A 22,315-nucleotide genomic window follows, 5' to 3' on the forward strand; every position below is an offset into this window, starting at 1 on the left:
AGAGGGAAAAACTGTCCCTATGGGGGTAACCTCAAAGGGTCAGGATTCCAGGGGCTGTCCTGCAGCTCCCAGGGTCACACCTGCACAAGAGGCTTTGCAAACAGCTACTGGGAACTGTTCTACTCTCCACAGAAAAAGTGCAAAACCCCTCAAAACAAAAAGAACCATCAGATGAGTCTAAACATATGGTGTTTTACATGAACTCATATCAGCAAATTATCCCTTGGAAATTCATGAACTAAAGTCACGTCTCCTCTTAATGAGCTATAAGAAGAGGAAAAATAAACCAAGACACTCACATAAATGTAGCTTCATTTTAGGGAATTTGTCTAATTAAGAAATAATTAGTTATGACCTGAGTAAACCAGGATAAGTAGAGCAAGATTTTTATCATTTACATGCTGGTAAAATCACGCCAAAGTAAAATTTCCATAATATTAGAAGTCTCTTCATGCAATGTTCTCTAAATATTTATAACTTTAGTTCCTTCAACCTCTCTCTCTCATTTGCTCTTGTGCAGTGAAACAGATCTAAAGAAAGAAAAGTGTGAACACAGAAGCATCACCTGTTTCCATTAATGTTTCCATCAAAAACAACTAATAAAGGAAAAAAGGGGAATTCTCACTGCTCTGCTTGCAGCGTGCAGTGTTGCAAACTTACATTTTATGAGTTTCATCACAGTTAGTGGTTTTTCTGAGCTTCCACCTATCGAGTCCTGTCCTATTTTCATTTTAAAGAACAAAATATTTAGCCGCCAAGAAGAATTCCAGAGTTCAGATGTTGTGGATCAAACCCACCCTTTCCAGAAACCAGGTTAAAAGGATACACATAGGGTTTATGAAATCATACATTTGTGTTTGTGCAGTGACATATATTTGGGGCATATTTGGATGTATTTAGACAAAGAATAGCAAAAAAAACCCAGTCTGAACGCAGACATGTGCAGCACAGTGATGTGCAGACACATCTTCTTAAAATGGACAAGTGTGTAAGTTAATCTCTTACTGCTCGCTGGGTAAATGCATCAGTCAGAACTACATTAAGAAATCACTTTATTTCTTGCAAACACCTGTTCACCTGTGATGCCAGAGCAAAATGGGTTTCATTTCTGCTCCTGAAGAGTCTGTGAGCTCAGCTGCAGCTGCCGGGCCCAGTGGTGCCCCAAGGCACCGAGCTGCAGTGGTAACAGACAGCTGATAAATCCTGGAAGAGACACCCCACAAAGGGCTCTCATTTCATTTCACCAGACCGAAATAGAAAATGTGGCTATCACCCGGTCATCTGCCTCACCTGTGGGCTGGGATACAGAAGACTCCCTGCCATGGATTTATAAAATATAGCAGTCAAAATCTTTGAGGGTCACTTGGTCAGTTGGATCCTAGACTCCAAGCTTCTGTCCTCTTTTCTTTTTTTTTTTTTTTTTTTTTTTTTTTTTCCTGGCACACAGTAATTTCTCAATCATTTCAATAAAGGAGATCCCATGGTCCATAGTGTCATTTTTCCTCAAAATGTCTTAAGGACATGTTAAAAATATGTAACAATGAGCAGGGAGTGTTTGGTGTTAAAAATATGTAACAATGAGCAGGGAGTGTTTGGAGTCCTGTGAAAGTGCTGCATTACATAATGACTCCTACAGATTGGACTCCTAAGAAAACAGATACCAAAAGACTGGATTTTGATGATAACTGCACCTTCAACTGGGCAAATATATTTAAATGTTATCATGCGTAGCCTAATCCCCTCTAATGATGTCACAGTAAATCGCTGAGTCTGCAAACTGAATGCTTGAAGCATCCCTATTTCTTAATTTTATACAGACCCTTTTCACAAACTGTGCAAAAGTACACTAATTAAAATTTATCTCTGCATTAAAATTAAAAACCTGTTTAGTGCTTTTGCCCCAAACACCTGCAGATACAGCTTTAAAATTATGACCCATTATCCTACAATAATTTTACAGAGATCAAGAGTTAAGTTCACAGTTCTGAAGCCACAGAACTAATTATTATATCAGGTGTCCTATGTTCACATTTGAGCAGACCACAAAATCAGGGCTGACAGAATTAGGTATTAGAACTATTTGAATAAACTGAATGTTAAGAAATTTCCAGATAATCATACTGTCCTTCAATTAGTTGATAAGTTCATAAGTTGATGGAGGAGGTATATGGACATGGGAACAAAGTTCAGTTTTCCCCTGAAATTTTCTTAGCATCAGATATTTACAGCCTGGGCTATCTCACAAAAATCACAGAGATGCCTGAGTCTCCCATAGTAAGAAATGCAAAGTCAAAGGTTTCCAGAACACAGACTTCTAAAGGGATTTATTTATGGACACTGCTGATCAGAATGGATAAGGCAACGCAGCTTGGTTTTTCCAAGACAGTGGAAAGGTTCTACACAATAACCAAACAAATTCATGCTCAGATGATGGTTGTGTCCTCCCCTTGCAACATGATTTATAAAGAGCAGGAAGCAGGTCAGTGTCTGAACAAAGAAATGCAGAGTGTAGGAAAAGTGGAAGCAAATGACATAAAACATCAAGAAAGACAGGGGGAGTAAAATGTTGTGGAATGAAGCTAAAAGTGCAAGGGAAAAAGAGCGAGAAGGTGGAAAATGAAAAGAAGGTGGCAGGAAAGAATAAGACAGGTAATATGGCTTTCTTCAGATCCATGAAGAACAAGGGGTCAGAAAGGAGGCAGCAGCTCCTCTTGCTGCAGACAGGGAATTATTGACAAAAATATAATTAATTCATTGAGTCGGTTCTTCAAAAAATAAAAAGAAATGTATTACAGACCACAGCTGTCTTGTTTAGAAACAGAAGCTATAGCTAGTCATGGACCCACATTTCAGGACATAGACACAGAAACCAAGGTCTTTGCAGCAAGTAGAACATTAAGATTCTGGATTTTGAATAAATATCTAAACAAGACAGAATTCTTTCTGTGTTGTGAGGAACAAGAAATGCGGAGTTTTGAGCAGCCAAACTTCAAAAATGTCCGTGTTACGTTCTGAAGGTTACTGATGGATGACAAAAAGCTCATTATTAAATTAGCAAGTAAGGCCAGACCTTCAAGGTTTTGTCTTGAGCCGCAGGGCAGGTATTCTGTGTCAAAATTCCCACTGGCAACACTTCTGCACTCTCTAGCAAAGGATCAGGAAACTAAGGACTCGTGCAGTTTTCCAGAAAAGCAAACCAACACAACTTTACACCTAACAGGAGATGAAAAAAGCTCCTCCTTGCCATTCATAAAGACAATAATATTTTCTATTTAACCTGTGGTTGGTTGTGTGTCAGGCTGGTCCAAGAAAGGTTTATGAGCAGATAAAGATTTCCTACCCAACTAGTTTGACTCCCACCTACAAGAAAAAAAAAGAGATGTTCCCATCTTTCCCCTGAACTCCCAAGATTCCTTCCTTTCCTGCAGGAAAACACAAGTTCTGAGGAAAGGGAAAAGTGCCTTCCTGGGTATTGTTGTTACACCCAGGTTATTAAAATACAAACAGGGAAAATAAACAAATAGACCAATGATGCTAAACAGCAAAAAAGCATCATGATGACTTTTAAATGCTTAAAATGCAATTAATATATAATAACAAAAGTGGTTTCATAGCTAATTAGCATAATATGGCAAAAAAAATGTTATTAATCTCCTTGTGTTTTACTGAACACATCATTATTCTTTCCGGGAGTGTTTTATTAGAAAACAATTAAAAAAAAAAAACAACAAAACAACAGACCAAAAACCTACAAAACTAAACCACCATGCAAACAAATTTTATATCACTTGTTACTGTCTCAATAATCACATTTTCCCATAGTTCCTACTGCTCTGCATTCCCATTCTCCCTCTCCTCAATAAGAAAATACTCATTTTTCCTGGAGAGTGTTTTATTTTTAGGATGGAGATCAAGCTCTGTGCCTTGACAGTTGTAGGTTATAAACAAAGCTTCGCTCCTTTCTCCTTTTTACAAAATTTCTCTCTATTCCTGTTACAAATGACGCGCCAGTGCTGTTGACAGCAGGGAGGGCAAAGCCAAGGCAGCAGCCAGAGCTCAGAATAAAGTAAATGCCCTCCAACAAAACCAACTGTTGACTTTTGCAGGCTTTCCCCAGAAATAAAATGAGGATGTTGCTGCCTTCTGAAAGGAATCACAGTTCCCTGATGATTGCTCATAACATTAGGAGGTATTGATTTACATACAGTATTTATTGAACAGATTATTGCCAGTAAAAACGATCAAGATGTGGTAAATTAGAGAGCTCATATAGAATATTTTGTTCCCCCGAGACAAAACACATAACAATGATATGAATTTTAGCTTCGCTTCTTGTCAGATTTTCTCTTTTTCCAACCAATTATCTCTTTGTCCATAAACCAACTTTGGGAGAGAACTATTTCCAGTAGCTGGAAATCCCATTTCCAGCTACTGGAAAAGCAATTCTTTAAATCATAGTCTTAAGAATTGTGACTCCACTTAAAATTTATATGCTCAAATATTTGATTTATGCCCGCAGTTATGGTGATCACCTTGGCTTTGATCTTGCTCAGCAATCAATGCCAGAAAGTCTCCCTTGAATTGAGGAGTTTGCCCATATGGATCTCATTGAAAGATCCAGGACTTTGCTTCTGCTGGGTTTGTTTCTGCCTCCAGGTATTTTTGTTTTGAGCAGTGCTCTTAGAATTTACCTGGAGCCCCATGTGAGCACATTAATGAATATATATATGTATATTAATATGGTTTTATTAATAAATAGTTAATAAAACCATATTAATGTTATTAATATTATTAATATATATGCAAACTCAGTAATATAAAGGGAAAAAATATCTCCTGCAACACCTACATATAATATTCAACAAAAGCTACAGATCATTTTCCCTGTAAGAATTTTCAGCTGTATTTCAGTTGATCTGACTGCAGCTTGTGTATATAAATAATTCTCTATCTGATTAATAATTATATTTTATACTTCCACAAGAATGCTTAAGAACTCTCTATTTTAACAGTAAAATTTTCTTTCATTTCCCCTTTGTAAATAGTCAGTATTCCTCCCTGAAACTTTGAACTCTGCCATTACTCCATGATTTTTTGGTGTAACAGATGCAATTTGAAGTCACCAGTATTTGAACAGACTTACTCTGTATATTAATGATTCTTTAATTAAATCAAGCACATTTTACTGCAATTTACATCTCTACAGGACCAAACCTCTTGCCATGAAAGACTGAGTGCCTTCTTTATTTGGGATATTAGTAGGAGATGACTGGGGTCTGGCATTCCCCATCAACTGTTTTCAGCTCAAAACAGAGCAGATCAGTAACACTCCAGACAAATCTGCCAGTGCAGATAACCAGGATTAAAATACATTTTAGACCATTCTTGAAGTTGGAAGCAAACCCGTGATTTTATTTTGAGGGAGCAGCATGTTCCGGTGTGCTGTCCATAGATCTCCAGCCAGCATCAGCAGAGACTCAGCATCAGGGGATGATAAATCATTCTAAAAAGGATGTGGCTGCAGTAAAATGGATTTACACAGACGACAAATTCCTTCTCCTGCACACAATAAATTGCAGCCATTCACTTCCAGGGTTTTGCTACAGCAACACTTCCCTTATCTGCAAAAATGCATTAAAGCACGTACAAATCTTTCCCACAAAATGCTCCTCGGCACCTGACCAGGCTAGTTTTCCTCATCATTGTGAAGCATTTCCATTGTCTGCTCCTTATTAAACAGGGAAATTGAGCCCATTAGGGCTGTAGCCTCACCCTCACTGTTTGGCTCAGTCACACGTACCTAAAGTGAGGCAGTGCAGAGCAGAGAGCTGTCGATGGGTCTGAAATCTTTGCCCTCCTCTCAACCAACTTGCTAGCCAACAAATAGAAACAATTCTTCACAGAACTACACACTCCCAGTTTGCTTTTCTGTCCTGTTAACATAAGTTTTCTAAATATCTCAGTCTGTCACCGCCAGTTGCAAGGCATCCTTTTGCGGAAGTGTGATCTGCCATTACAAAAAAAGCTGAGGGCTGATTTCACACCTCTGCTTGTTAAGCATTTTTTTTTTTTTTTTTTTAAAACAAATAAAGCTCTTTACTTAAAAAATAATTAAAACTAACTCTTCATTAGCAGTTCAAATTGCCTAGGTAAATTTGGTCACAGCTCTAATTTGCACACACAGTTTTATCAAGCTGCTTCATTTCATGCTTGCAGAGGATCTCTTCTTGAGTATTTCTCTTCCACACACATTTGTTGCCTTTCAACGATGGCAATGTCCTTTCAAAGCTGGAATCCCAGCTGGAACACCCCAAAGCTTTGCCACTGATGCTTTAGGGGCTGCAGGACTGGATTTCACTGCTGCAGGGGTTCCATGGCAAATGGGCTTCTGCAACTGGAGGCTTTGTCCTGTACCCAAAGAATGCCTAACCCCAAATCTCATGCATCAACAGTAAAAAAATAATGGAATATTTTTGACAATTCTCCTGGACCCACCTAACTTGGAGTAAAGAACACAACAGAGTTCTCATAACTTAGAAACTTTTTGTTGTCTTGGCAAAAGCAATCAACCTCTGCAACTCCTCCTGCTTTTCCTTGCATTCTGCCTACAAATACATTATCCAGGTAAATATGAGGTTTTGAAAATGAGCCCAGGGGTTTTAAATAACAGATTGCCTCATAATCACCGGTTTTCAGACTTCTATTTTCACTGGCTCTCTATCTGACCCTTTGTTTCCCAATTCTTTGGGGTTTTATCAATGCTGAACACAAGTAGCCTTCCAGCTTCACTGGAATCCTTTTGCTCTGTTATCACATCTCTTTACAGAAGCACTTGACCTTTTTTTTTTTAATTTTTTTCAAGGAAAGAAGTGAAAAGTCACTAATATTTCTGGTCTGCTGGAATCAGAAAAGGCTATGGGTCTGAAGGAGACTCTAAACTGCATAAATTATGGGCAGAGTTTTGGACGGCATGCGCCTCCCTGATTTGGGCTAGAAAACCCTTCTTAAATCTCCCCACCAATCTCCATCACCTGTTTTTCCTCACCTGCACTTTCCAATAGCAAATAAATAAACTATTTGCCATTTGTCTGAAATTCCTCACTTAGTCTGATTTATTCAAATCTCGAGAGAAAACCGAGTATTCTCGAGAGCGTATTTGTACGATGCAACGCCTTTTGCTCCCGCTAAATCGGGGCTCTAGGCTACCTCTTATCTCAGCAGCCCAGCAGCAATTCCATAACGTGCCCAGAGCCTGCTTAAGCCCCCTCTTCAGAGCATCATTTAGCAGTTTTGTCAACGAGCTCCAGCCAGCCTAAAGTAAAACCATTCCGTGTACATCCACCGGCGTGCTCTGGCCTGCAGAATTCCTGTCAGGATGCTCTTTAACAAACATCTTGAGGGGGTAAAAGGAGTTTCTGCACAATTTTCTAACACAGTCTGTCTCTGCTGGGGTTTGATCGCCATCCCTGAATCCTCCTGCTCTTCCTCACAAGCAGCTTTCACTTCAAACTGAAGCTGAGTGGTATTCCTTGGATTTTAGTAACACAAAGAAGAAAGTTTCATAGGAAATAAACTCATAAACCGAGTGCATTAATAAGTTTATTTCAGAGAGTGAGGGTGGTGTCATTAATACGAGCTGCCTTATATTCCTCTTGCCAGTTTGAGTTCCTCTGCTAAAAACCAAATTTTAAACTCATCTGAAAAAACAACTTCCACACAAACGGGCTCCTGAAAAGACTGGCAGGCCCTGACCCTCAGGCAGATGTTTTCACTCTATTTTAAAATATTTTCTAACTTTTACGAAAAATAAAATATTTGAAAACAAACAGTAGAAAGAAGGGATTAACACAAACAATGAACAAAGCTCTCTGGGTAGAGCTTTTTTACTCTCTGATTTGGTCTTGTTCTCTTGGTATGATTCCAGAGAAGAACTCACACAAGTTTTTCAGTATTCCTCCAGGAGAAAGAGGGCAGCAAAACCCAGACTTTCAAATGTTCCGTGAAAAAAAAAAAAAAAACCAAAAAAAACACAACAATCCACCAGATTAAATATTCTTAGCTAATTTAAAATATTCTGAGGTGGTAAAACCTGCAAAGTTCTATGAAATACTGTGATCACCGAAGCTTTGTTTTGTGCGCTATTGACATTTTTTTTAATTCTTACCCCTTGAACACGTACGCATTAAGCGCAGTGAATAAATCAGTGTTCAGGCAGAGCATCCCCGGATGGAGCTGAAGAACTCAAACAGATTTTAACTCTTTTCATCCTTCCCCCATCCCTGATTACACACTTGATGTTCTGATGGTTTGCAAAGAACTTGTGTTTTCCCAATGATCTCTTTCAAAATATTTTGCTTTGAATTTTTCCTTACAAAACCACAATGCTGGGCAGGGGGAGGCTCAAACAAAACCAGAAAACACTTTTTTGAGAGAAATTCAAGGATATTTCAGGTTATTCACCTATTAGTGTACCAAGGAGATCAGGGAGAAAATCCTGTTTCCTTCCTGACACCAAAACACATCTTTATTGGAAAATAATGGGCTGGATTTTGAGATAGAGTAATCAATTTGAGGACTCTCCTTCAGAACATTCCAACCCCATTTTTTGCTGCAGGATGGGGGTCAGCTGCTGAGCAGAGTGCTGATAACAGCTCAGGAGGCCCCACAGCCTCCCAGGCTGTGCATTCACATTGCTCTGGATCACCTGCTGCGTGACTTTTCTTGTGCATAACTTACATGGCTTCCAAAAGCTTCCTCTAGGGAAACAGGTTTGTCTTAATTTAAGCATATCTTTTGCCAGATCAGATACGAGGGTCGTTTGTGGTTTGCTGCATGAAGTTGAAAATCTACTATGATTTTCCAGGACAAAAAATATTCAAGGTTTATAGTCAACGCGTTAAGGTGGAAAGCCACTGATAAAATAAGAAACAGCTGGCAAATGAAGACAAGGAACAGCGTTAAAAAGAGAAACTGCAATGTTTTTCTTGCAAGAAGGACGTCAGCAACTCCCATAAATCCTGTGCGAGTGCTTAACATACATCTCACTGCAGACCCAGCTACGAAGGAGATGTTCAAGTGTTGAAAACCAGCATATGGCAAATTTTAGCAGGGCTGTTTGAGCAGTAGGACCCATCACCAAACTGGGAAACTCTCCCAGAGGAGGGAGGAAACAGCACTGGAGGTACAAGTGTTGGTTATTACCCTGCAGGATATGAAACTGAAGGGTCAGGGATGGCATCCAGGACTGTCCTCAGAGCCCATGTCCCACAGGGACAGAGCACCATGTGCTCCCTCTGCCAGAGGCTGGGAGATAATCCCTGTGGTGGAATACAAAAAGCAACATTCACCGACCACTGAGCACTTGGAATTCTGCTGCTCCTCTGGATCAGTGTGGCCAGGGACAAGTTATGTGAGCACACATGCCCAGAGCTGGATTGAAAACGTGAACTGACAGGTGCTCTTATTTATTTTATGCATTTTGGGACAAGGTGGGGCAGTTGTTTTGCAGGTTTCAGAGATCATTTGTAGGGTATTCAATGGAGAGATACATTTTTATTGACAAGGAAAAGAATCTCTAGTAAGACCTTTGTAGGCGATGTACATACATTTCGTATGTAACTTTTTCATATCATCAGAATCTTATCTCTATTAAAGACACCCATTACTAAAAATGGAATTCAATAGTACTTTTCATTGCCCATTTGACAATAAAAATGTATAATTCTGTAGTACCATATTGCCAACTTCCCCAAAAGATCATCCTTTGTCCAAACAAAATTCTGCATTCAGAAATCAAACGCATACACAATGTTCAGACAGCATTTCCACTCAAGATAAATGACAGAAATCCCATGCAGAAAGCAGACAAGATTCAACTGCGTGAAAAACAAACACATTTACCATTTCCAACGGTTCTCCTTGCAATTTCATAGGACAGTGGCTGCAATTGAATCTTCAATTTAACTGCAGATCTTTCAGGAGCAAATACACATTCAGAAAATGCACGCTATCAAGACGGAGGAAGAGATGTTATGGCTCTGAGCACTCACCTCGTAATTGGCAATTGCTTCTCGATCAAGAGTTCGGGTCACAGAGACGTCCCCGTTCATCTCATTGATTCTAAAAATTCCTTTTGGGTCTTGATCCACTCCTTTTCCAGAGAGCCGAAACTTTACTCCCTCTGTCCCTTCACTTCTGATGACCTGCATGGCAGGAAACAAGTGATGGGGCACATTGTAAAACCTTTTAAGACTCATCCTAAAACCATGTAAGTCATTTCAGTCTTTTAACAAATGCTGAGCTATGCTCCCTGCCAATAAAATGTAACTATAAAATATGATTTCAATCATTCACAAGACACTGTGCAATTTTTGTGTTAAACCCTGGAAAAGCTACTCATGTTCTTGGCCAGTTCCTGTCTTAACTTTAGTCTCTTCAATTTTACTACTTAAAGTTTCTGTTATTCCATCACTGAATTCACTCCATGTCTAAAATTTGACATTTCATTTAATGCTATTTCTTCTTTTTAGTTAAACTGATAGAACAGCTACAAACTTACAAAAAAAAAAAAAAAAAAAGAATATTCAATTGATTTCCAAGAGGCACTCTTATTTCACAACAGCCCTTACCATACCAGAGAGCCATCACATAACATTTTATTAGTCATTGTGAAGTCATTACGCACTACTTTCAGGTTGGCTTTTTTTCCCCCAATTCTCTTTCAAACTCTTCCTTTCCCAGGATTTCAAATCAGGGGAAAAATCTCTACATGGAAATATCAGAATATCCTGCCCAGAATACTCCTGAGTCACACAGCTGGAATTAACCCACTTCCCAAATATCTATTTATGTATATACACGCACCCATGAGTGTATGGCAATCCCTGGTTACTATCACCTTATTTTCCCATGAGAACAAAATCCCCAAAATTCCGATTTCATGGCAGCCTCCCATCAGCGACAGTAACATTTACCAACCTGCAGAGCCACACAATGTCAGTTATAAGCGATACGCTTTGCAAATTTGCATTTGCACACCAGAATCCGAGGGATTATAAATTAATCTTGCCCTTTAAGGCTGGCAATCTTGCTAAGCCATTTCTTCCCTCTGCTGTTTGGTGTTCTTTTGTTTCTAGCAATTTCATATCGCTGATTTCCGCAGAAACATTAAGTCAAAAATTTATATTCTGGTCTGAATTACAGCTCAGGAAGAGGAAGGGAGAAAGTGGTCTTAGAAATCTGGACCTTCTCCAATTTTGAGATAATAAATATGCAGGGTGTTTAATAATGTCCCTGAGGAAATAAATGTTTGCTGCCCTATTGCTGTGGGTTGAGAAATGCTGGTTTGCAGATTACTGGGCAGTGAGATTTTGACTTAACTCCATAATCAGTATTCCTTTATTTTAATTGAGAAAAAATTGCCACGAGTTATGAAATAGGAAATCAGCATTTTCAGAGATAAAGTTTTGCTTTCCAAACCCTTTGGGGAAGGGAGACATTTCAAAGTACAAACCTGTTTCACCTCTGTTTGTCTCCCTCCTTCCAACACCCAGAAGCACTAATGGTTGAAGTTTCTCTCCTGTGTATTTTTGAGTAACAAAGTACATGCCAAAACACAGGGGCAGACAATGCTGCAGAGCCACTTTCTGGTTTGGCGATGAAACTCGATTTTAATGGCTCCTACTGAAAAGTTACCTGCTGTTCAGGTCATTTTTTGACCAATTTCTGGTATTTTTACATCAAGCCTAAAAATACAAGTTTTTCTTAACATAAAGCTATGCTTGAGATATTGCAATGTCATGGCCATTTCTCACTTTTGCAGGGAAAAGATGAATTGATCCTTTTCTGCCCTGAGGTCTGAGACTTAATATGAGGCAAGTGCACCTTCCCATATAAGAACAGTGGTTTGAAAGGCCTGAAATCGGCCCCAGGCCAGCACAAAAGTCTAACTCAGAGCTGTTTATACTACAGCCATTTTCACCAGAACCACCAAGCATTACCTAACTCTTTATGATGAATTTAAGAGACAGCATAAACACAACGCCCCAGTTGTAACAGTCCACAATAAGAATGAAAAAGTAATACTGGGATTTGAAAGGGATTCTGGGGGGGAAAAAAAAAAAAAAAAAAAAATCCAGATATTCATATGGAAATTTTTCTCCACACCAGATAGAAAAAGCAAGAACGTAATACTAATACTAATGCTAATACTAATAAATACTAATACTATTAGTAGTAGTGGCGTTAGTAGTAGTGATAGTGGTCCCTGCTAACCCAACCCCTGGGAAAATTTCTTCTCAATGTCAAATCTGGAGAAGATCTTCACCTTGACCTCGATGGTGAGACATCCCAATGCGGTGCCTAAAAGGTCTGTGCTCCTAGGAGCTGACACATCCCGTATCCCATCCCCACTCCAGCTTCTCCAAACCCTTCATCACCATCTAACGTGTGGGGGGACCAGAGTTACCAGAGCTTTTCTAAGTGTCTGGATGAGCTCACTCAGCCTTCTGAAGACTTCAGGGAGCCGTCACATCCACGGTGCAGCCCTTTGCAGACCTTTTCCTTTCATCAATCCGGCTGCCCACGCCTCCGGGTCCTGCACAGCACCTTCATCCTGATATCGTGACACACAGCCCAGCTCTGGGCTGCTCGGGGCACCGAGGCAGCGCTTGCACAGGAGCTGGGGGCAGCTCACAAAAAGTGATTTTCGGGAGGTTCGTTAAAAAAACCGCTTAATTAGCCACAAGAGGGAGCCGCGGACTCCCAGGAATGTCACGGAGAACATTACCATCTCCTAATTAAGACGCTTATATAATGGCTGCATAGTTCGAAGAAAGTGCGTTTCCCAGTTCACACGGAGCTCAGTAGAATGAAAAGTTTAATAAAAATCGGGCTTAATTTGCCATATGGTTTGGTGCTCCAGCAAGAGGCGAGGAAGAAAACAGGAGGATTGTCTGACATCTCCTCTGGCAAGGCTGAGATTCGGAGCGCTGGCATAAACACAGCATTGCTCACAGGAAGATTTCCTAGCTCTCAACGCATTTGCAGAACAATGTTTTCCCAATATCCTGGTGGAGATAAAACAAGGCCAGACTATTTCTACGGCAACGTTTACTTTGGGACTTTGCTTTTACTTTTCTAAAACACATAAATGAAATCCCACAGCCACCGCTACCTCAAGCCCAGGCAAAAACAGATATTTCCATAATTTTTTTCACTGCTTCAGGAACTTCGGTGCAGGTTCTAATACTGAAAATGTCTGCAGCGTGTGGCAGTGGCTACGTGTTGCACATAAAGGCTCTGTATTCTTAGGAAATGGTTGTTAAGGCAGCTCAGGACCCCACCACCCACCCACTGAGAATACAGATGAGACAGGGATATTTTATCCAGCATCTCAATTTCTACCTATTTCATTCTCCCTTGCTCTGATCTCACAGGTCAGAGGGGACTTTCTGTGGGCAGACGGCTCAGAATAGACACCAGCTGAGCAGCCCACAACCACATGGACTGTGGGAGGCTGTTCCCTCACCCAGGACACAAGGACAGCACAGGGTGGACCCTCAGACATCGCTCACTTTCCCATCTCGAGGGTACTCCAGAGAATAATTGCCAATTGAAGCGATCCCATCCCACAGGCACAGCACCCACGAGAGCCCAGCAAAAGGCTCTGTGATCCTGCTCAGCTGAGAGACATTTCTGAGCAAAGAGAGCATCACGCTTTCTGCTGAACCATGCCCAAACCGTATTTCCCCAGCGCTGTTTCTCCGCTGACATGGCGTATCCCTCGCAGCCAAACTCATTTCAGCAATGGGATCCCCCTGTTGTTACGGGTTTATCGCAAAAATAAATCAGAGTGTTCTCAGGAGAAGGAGAGAAATAGAAGTACAAAAACCCCACACTGCCCCGAGAGAGACAATTCGCAGTTCTGCAGTGCCAGCAAATCTGTCCTAAACAGCACCATCCTCAGTTACCAGTTTTATTCCTTAAGAAGTGTTTGCCTCAACCCCTCCCATAATTTCTGAGTTCTTGATGCCAGGTGAATTATAGATGCATCACAATAGTTTCAATTTTTAATTAGAAAACTAATCCCACTCCCAGACAGAGATATTTGGTTCATGCCCCAGTTCTTTTCATTCCAGAGCATTACAGTGTCCCCCTTGTGTTTTCAGGTTTTTATTTTAATTTCATTTTTTTGTAAGTTTGTTTGGTTCTGGTGTTTCCTCTAGCCTCTTAGGAAGCAAATTTATTCACGGAATATTTAAAGGTGAAGTATTTTTTTTTTTCCCCCTCAAATCACTGTGCTCCACAAAACAGTGGCTTAGGCCCATTGTTTAGATATTGTATAAATTATCAGACACTTCCTGTCCTGCCATACTGAAAATTACTCTTTACAGTCAGAGGCTCCATCTGCTCCCCCTGACTCAAAGACTCTTTCAACCAAAACAAATGCAAAATATTCCCATCATTATTCAAAAGCGTTAACCAACAGAAACTCCTTCATTACTGTAAGCTAAACATCCAAAACCCGTGCCTAGAAAGGAATTTATATAGTTTGCTGAGTTTAATAATTTATCATGTAAAAATTAATACCTCTAGCTTATTTAATGAGCGTCAGGTAAAGTGGGCGAGCGTGAGAGCCAGACTGTGCTCTTTGATGAAGGCAGATATTGGCCAAACCTGACCTTGGCTTTCCCTCTGATTGGAACTTTCACCAGAATCACTCCACGTGCAGATGACAGGCAAGGAAACCCAGGGGATTCATTCTCATGACGGTAACAGGAATTATAAAGCCTCCCTAAGTGACTGTGTCCTTTATTGGTGATCATCAGGGATAAACCCAGCACAGGATATTTCCCAGGCACCACTTTTTTCTTGTTCACATAATGGGCTATTAGCTTAATCTATTATCCATCAAAGCACATCTGGGCAGATGTCCTCTCAGGATGTTACCCAAAGCATCCAAAACAAGTTACTGGAGACAAGAATGAACAATACTTGTGAAGTTCAAGTAAACAGAAAAACAAAATTTCAGCGATTACAGATGTTTATGGAAATCACCGAGACAGGCGATATCACAGTCCTAAACTTCAAACCACTTCCAGACCATTTTCCATCTCCAGTCTATGGAAGAGGCAAGGTTTTCACAGCTGCAAAGCTGAAACCAGGCCAAAAAAACATCCCCAAAGTCCTGATATCAGTGCTTGCAACTGGAGGGGCCCTCTAGAAACCACAGGGACAGGCTGGAAAAGGAAATGTCACCAGGAATGGGACTGCACAACGCACACCCAACAGCCAAGGCAAAGGAACACAAAGTTGAGGTGAAGAGTTTGGGTTCTGGGGGAAGCAGAGCTGGGAGAAACTACATTTAATACCGCAGACATTCTTCCTGTGCCATCAGCTCCTAACATTTTGCTTTGACAGTCTAAATAACAATGTATATCTACAGATCTCCCAGAAAAAAAGAGATGCACATAGACAACAGACTGGATTTAACCCAGAAAAGAAAGCTGGGTTAAGTAATAATTCAGTTATTTTAAACTTTGAGGACCTATTTTCTATTTCAGATCCTGGGTGAAACGCATTACTATAAAAGTTCTGAATTTTGCACTTTAAGATACAGATTTGGCTGAATTATTGCACAATGCTTCTCAATCAAAGAGATTACTTACAACTTTAAATACAAGGTAATCAATCCTTTAACAAAGTTTGGTTCTGTGTTTACTTCTGTGGATTATTTGTTATTTATTCCTGTGTATTCATATACATTTAAACCTCATTGGCACTGGGCAAAACTCTTATTTTGAGTAGCAATTATTTCTTAGTCACATTCTTTTGCACTTGTTCTCTTAAGACTTTTATGAACTACAGGAAAAAAAAAAAAAAAGAACAAGTATTATTACAATAGTGCATCTGCAAACTGAAGTGTTTTAATATCTGAATAAAATTTCTGAAATATTCAGTACTGGGTATACTAATACCCTGAAAATGAAAACTTTTACACCAGCTCTCAGAAAAGGAACACGGGAATTAAAAAAATCAGGCATTGAAGTTAAATCAATTATGAAAATGAAAAAACATACACTAACATTCTCAAGAGGGTCCTTTTCAGCATCTGAACTCTGAGCTTTTTCATGCAAAACATTTCAGAAAGTGTCAGATTTAGGAACAAGGTGGGGAGAATTAAAGCACATGGGTTTAGCATATTTTGATGCATTTTTGCAAGACTGATTAGGGGCTGCAAATGGTACCAATGTTCCTCGCCTCAGGGCATTCAGACAAAACTGTGAATGCTCTGATCAAGCACCACATTGAGAACTTCATGTACATAGGAAGGAAATAGAACTTGCACTGCTCAAAAGGAGGGGGAAACATTGATGGGTTTTTTTGGACCAGGGCTCTACTTCCTACAAAACACACGGTACCAACTCTTCTTTTGTTACATCAGTACAAATGCAAGGTTTTACTAAGTAGAAACAACCTCAAATCTCAAATTTGACATGTTCCATAAATCCCATAGGCAAATATTTCAACAAAATATTGCAGTGTATGAAAACGACACAATATATTAAAAACCAGTGAAGTTGTTTCACCACCAGAGCTCTATTTTCCAGATTTTTTTAGAATAATCAAAACAAATAGGATATTTGATATTTAACCAAAAAATATCTTCTCAACATAATGGCTTTTTATCATAATTAAGCATAAATGTTTACAAAATTCAAATCAACATTGTAGTGGGATCCACAGGCGTGGAAGTGAAGCAGAATGAATTCATGCATGTGGGAGCCCTGGGCACTGGTGGAGCTGGTGGAGCCCTTCAGCCCCAGGTTCATTATTGTAGTTGCACACAGATGCAGGAATTCTCCCTGAAGAACCCTTTCTAGCAGTTGCAGGGATTTAAATTTGAGAATTTAACCAATATAAATAGCTAACAGTGAGCATTTGCTCAGAGATCGAAGCAAAGTAATTCAATAAACACATCAAGATGTGCATTAGCTTTTGTAGCAGGTAATTCCTCAGCCTCCTTTTACTCCTAATTTATAAAGAGCAAGAAGATTCATTACAAATAATTTTGCCTTTCCCTGTTCCTAGCAGTCTATTTCACAAATATATCTGCAGACTCAGGATTCCGTACACAACATCTCTCTAGTGAGAGCACAGAATTCACAAACACAGGGTTTTGTGATCCCACAGGGAAAGGACTTCCAAGTGTTCCTTGTCACAGGGGCCCTGGCTGCTTCACTATCTGGGCTGGCCTTTCAGGAGACATTTAAGCACCATATTTTATTTGCTACTGAAGTGACTTCCAAACCCTGTCACTCGGAGGAATTGGAGCACCACTCTCTGCTGAGTGACAGCCAGACGGAGTAGCTCCAAAGCTGTGGTCTGAGAGGAAAAAACCTGACTGTGATTGACAATATTAAAAGAAGAACTCGAAAGATCCCCTTAAAAACAAACAAACCGAGGGATAATGTGGATTTATAGAGGAGCTTTACTGAAAGCTTTTCACAGAACTAAAAAGGCAGAAATTAAGAGGCAACGTTGCCACATTTGATGATTTGGAATTGCAGCAATTCAGGACTTAGTGCAGAAAACACAATGTGTAATCACCACGAATGTAGCTAAATCTGGAAAAAATGGGAGAAAGGAGGAGAACAGACCCTACTTACAGCACCTCTTCCCAGGTGTTTATTTCACGGGTGCTATTTATTCTGAATAAGATCAAAGTCTTAATTTATTACTGAGGGGCTCTTGTGCAGCATCCAGACAAGCACAAGGTGCTGGGAGCTCCAGGGCAGCGTTTGAGCTGGAATATTCTGCTGATGAGATCTGGAGAGCTCTGCCCTGGGCAGGCTGGGGAACACAAAAACCTGGCTGCTTCCTCTCCCTGCAGCCACATTTGCTGCCCCTGGGACTCAGTTACAAATGTTATCTTTAGATCCACGCACACAGCGAGGAAGGGAACCGAGATCTGGATTAAGCGGGACCCTCCAGCTGGGCAGAGTAATTGGAATTGCAGAATAAGACACTGAAGTTGCAGAGTCGACCTGAGGAACTGAAAAGGAGTAGTAAAGTGAGAAAATGGGGCTGATGAGAGTGATTCACCTAAAATGCTCTCGAAAATTAAGACTCAGTTGAAGCTGAAGAAATTTCTTCGAAGATTTTTACTAATTTTATTTTTGCTTTAGCTAGCAACCTGATGAGTCTTGAATGGGAAAATATTTTGCAATTAAAATGAACTTAGAGGAATAAGTACCCTATCAAAAGTACTTAATTTTTATAATTGAAGATATTAAAAAAGAAATATCATGATGAAGGGTATATTTTTCTAAATTTGGTTCAATTACATGAAGTCTGTCTAATACTTCTGGATACTTTAAGAACCTGCTTAGCACCCAATTCCCACTTGTAGCAAACAACCCACAGATCTAATTATAGATTTTCCTCAGTCACTTGTTCCCTAGGAAACAAATCCACGGCTCATGTCTTGTTCATGGAAGGTCATAGGAGGAAGATAAATATTTTTCTGTGGATAGAAACTTATCTAGAGGTCACAGGTCTGCATCTCAGCAGATGCTGGTGCTTCTGCCAAGGGCGGATGGCAGCCGAGTTCGACAGTTATCTGGGATATTTAAAACTTTTAAACATTTCAGTATGATGAAGCACTGAATAATTCTGTTAGTAACTCTGTGCTTTTAAAAAAAAATTACTTAAGATTTCAATTTTGGTTCTCTACACTCGTTTGAATTTTTACCAGTGGATCCACCTCACTTTTCATCTAAGGCTACCAGAGGTCAGTTCAAAACAGCTGAGAGTAGTCACAACTCCTTAAAAATTACAGGCAGAAACATAACTTAAAGTTATGAATACTATTTGTGTTTTCTTCATACTGGGCCTTAGATTATCAATGTCATCACAAATCTAATAAAAAATTTTACCTACACGCTTGAAAAACCTTTTGTTAGCAATTCCATATGTGACTGTTTGATGATGCAACATGGACTACATGGCAGAAAACTCTGATAACGTTACTCAAAAGAAAGTTTTAACTACACCTTGATAAATTTGACTGCTTGTAATTTGAAACAAGAACAGTCTATAGTTACTAAATGTTAGCATTAGTATTTTTTAATCTATAAGCAGATAATTTTAATAATAATTTATTAATCTACTATATATTCTTACTAATATTAGTATTAGTATTAGTAAGAATCCTAATCTTGCTAATGCTGAAAAGAGATTTAAAATACAACAAATGAAATATCTACCAGAGTGACTTCTGCTTGGTTTTAGTAAAGCCAAGTACTCACTTCATAAATTGGAAACATTACTTGAGCAGTCAGAAGAAGATGAAGGGTGGATCTTTGATCCTGATGTTTTCACTGCAGGTTTTGCCATTTATTCTATGGCAGCCTTATTTCAAAATGGTAATTTGAATTTGAGTGGACTGTGGCCCAAGACACAACACGCTAAACGTGCAGTAACTCGAGGGGTTTGGAGAGACCCAAAACACAAAATAACTGTTCCTTCCCAGGCACTCGACAAAAATTCATGAGGGCTTTGGAGTGAACTTTTAAAATACATTTCTAAAAATCCAGAAATGGATCAAGTGCAGTCACAGAGTACTGGTAGGTACCGTGAGATCGGGCTGGTTCTTGTCACTGCTGCACATCAAGGATTTATCTATCCACTGTAAACAGGTCTGCCCCTGCGTGGGGCCTTTATGAGGGCTCTCTCCAATAAAATTGGAGACAATAAGAAACTATTCCTGTTTACTCACATCAAGTTAACACCACATACTTAATTCTGGATTTGCAAAACTATTTAATTCAATTTTACAACAACACCAATTACCCAACCTGAATTTATGCAGAAAATAACTGCTCTAGGTTAGTGTGATAATTCATGTAAATTTCATTGTTTCCTTCCTCAAAAAACTGGAAGCTGAGCCATAAAATTTAAATGCAGAGAGCATCTACATTTTCTGACTCAGCAAGTCAAAAGTTGTCGCTGTTCCAAGTGAGGGTGGCTTTGTTTTAGTCTCGTCTCCTGTTGACACAGATATTTGTATCCACATTTCTGCATAAACATTTGCATTTGTGTGCAAAGTTTGGCATCTATACCTGGAGAAACTGTGGAAAAAGGGCAAATTTGGAACGGGAAATACTTTAACTACCCTTTCCCCATAGTGAGAGCTCCCACAATGACAGTCCTTAGCAAGCATTATCTTGAGTAAACCAGTTGCCACCGATTTTCTCTGCTGGCAAACAAATGTCAACCTGATTTAATCTAACTACTCAGTTAGAATAAAAAACTTCACATAAAGCCAAAAATCTCCTACAGAAATAATCTGAAACATTGAGGGGATTACAAGGCTATTGGAAAGAACTGCACAGCTGCTCGCTTTGAGCTCAAACAGATTATTTTAAGAGTATAAGTAAGATTTACTGGTATCTCTGAGAATAAATAACAAATAATCCACAGAATGTTGAGTGATCAATTGCATTGTAGTTAAAGTTTGAAGTAATCTCTTTTAAGAAGCCTGATTTCAGAATTCAGCCAAACCAGCGTCTCGTTGACCGTCGTAAGAAAAAAATGCCTTCAAGCCAGGCAACGTGAAAATATTCTTCAAAATATTTTCCCAGTTTTCAAAGTACATTGATAAATAAAGATCTTTGACTCAACTTTCACTGGGCAACAAATAAAACTACAATGTAATAACGTGGACCAATGATTCTCAACATTGACCACTTTTGTGAAAGATTCCAACATAAAAAATTAAAGACAGAAATGTAAACTTAGTTAAAGCTTCAGTAAATAGGTTCTGAAAAGATTACACATGACAACCTTTGGATGTTTTAACCAATAATTATTAAATATGGGCTTAAAATAGAAATGGTCTTTTAGAATATGAAATATTTCCAAGGTCTAAGATGACCTTTACTGGACGCTCTAGACTGAAATGATTAACATAACAATCTGTACTGCATTCTTTTTAGAAAATTACTTTCTAAACTGCCTAAAATGTGGTACTGCTATCATACACATCACCAGAAAAACAAACAAACAAGCAAATAAATAAATAAACAAATGAAATTTTAAAATGCAGCTTTTAAATAATCCACCTTGGTCATGTATCTCTGTTTTTATCCCATATGAAGCTGTGTTTTTCAATGTTCTGTGAAACCCAATCCATCAATGTCTAACTTACGACTTTTCATAAACAATATACCTTAAAAAACAATATTTCATGACATCTAAGACTGCAGGAATAAATATTCCTTGTTGCAATCTATGAGTGTAACAAGAGTATCATTTGGCTTCCATCACCAACTATTAACAATTCAAATATTAATATTCAAGAACCCATATAATACACAAAGAACATAAATTCTGTTCTTGAATTAACTAAATAAAATTTACTTTTTAAGGGAAGGAACCAGAGGGTAAATACACGCAAGGTTCTATAATAAAAGGTTTCATTTTGTCCAATGGTGACCTGAGGCCAAGAAAAAAATGTAGGCAATAAAAAGAAAGGATTTTTTTTTTTTTAACATTGCATTTCATAAACTTACATGTTTGTATCAGCCTCTAAATTTATCATTTATCATTACTTAAATCTTAATCACAGTTATTATACAATTAAATAAAAAAAATCCTGAGCTTTTTAATCTACCTGTGGCTAAATATAAGATATTTTTCCACTACTTCTAGCAGCTTTTTCTCTTCTAACTCTTAACAAAATTAGATGCTTTCCAGTTGCATACAATTGCTTTGCCATAACACTGTTCAAAGTCAAAAAATACTATTTAAAGCTAATAGTAAGATTTTGTGAAAGTTGGAGCTGTTAAATTACTAAAGTGTTACATACATAGGATTGGTGGATAATGGCTATGGCATTCTTTATCTTGCAGAATGTAAATGTAGCTAATAGTGTGGAAAAAAATCATTTTAATACTTCAGCTGAGATTGAAGAAAATAAAGGAGAGAAAGACATTCAAGAAGTAAAATTCACACTGAATAAACCAGAGCACAAAATAAAGAGGGGGTTATTTTTATAAAGTATTCCAAATGTTAGAAAGAAATTCCCTCTTTTGTAACAATGAGATTTTGATTTAAATGAGCTGAGGAGTCGAGGAGGTTCTGTTCCATCTACCAGAACAAGCTTAAGCAATTTTAACCTGACTGAAAAAAGAACAGTTTAATGCTGTTTAATGGGAATGAATTTGACACAATCTAGTCCTGCTGTTCTGAAGGACATATTGGATTCCAAGAGAAAAAGACCCTTTGATCTGTGCTCTGGAACAGGGTCAGG

General features: G+C 38.9%; 1 protein-coding gene across 5 annotated transcripts in view; it reads right to left on the reverse strand.

Moving 5' to 3' along the window:
* CDH13 (cadherin 13) overlaps positions 1 to 22,315 on the reverse strand; it is a 451,300-nt gene that overhangs the window by 220,975 nt on the left and 208,010 nt on the right. For all 5 annotated transcript variants that reach the window (XR_005702749.2, XM_040075801.2, XM_040075800.2 and 2 more), the window contains exon 5: positions 10,050 to 10,202. Coding sequence is in view for 4 of the 5 variants with exons in the window: in XM_040075801.2 (XP_039931735.1) it covers positions 10,050 to 10,202 (153 nt within the window). In the remaining variant the exon portion in view is untranslated. The remainder of the gene's footprint in view (positions 1 to 10,049; positions 10,203 to 22,315) is intronic.

Source organism: Hirundo rustica, chromosome 11 (assembly GCF_015227805.2).
Source record: "Hirundo rustica isolate bHirRus1 chromosome 11, bHirRus1.pri.v3, whole genome shotgun sequence".
Taxonomy (NCBI): Eukaryota; Metazoa; Chordata; class Aves; order Passeriformes; family Hirundinidae; genus Hirundo; species Hirundo rustica.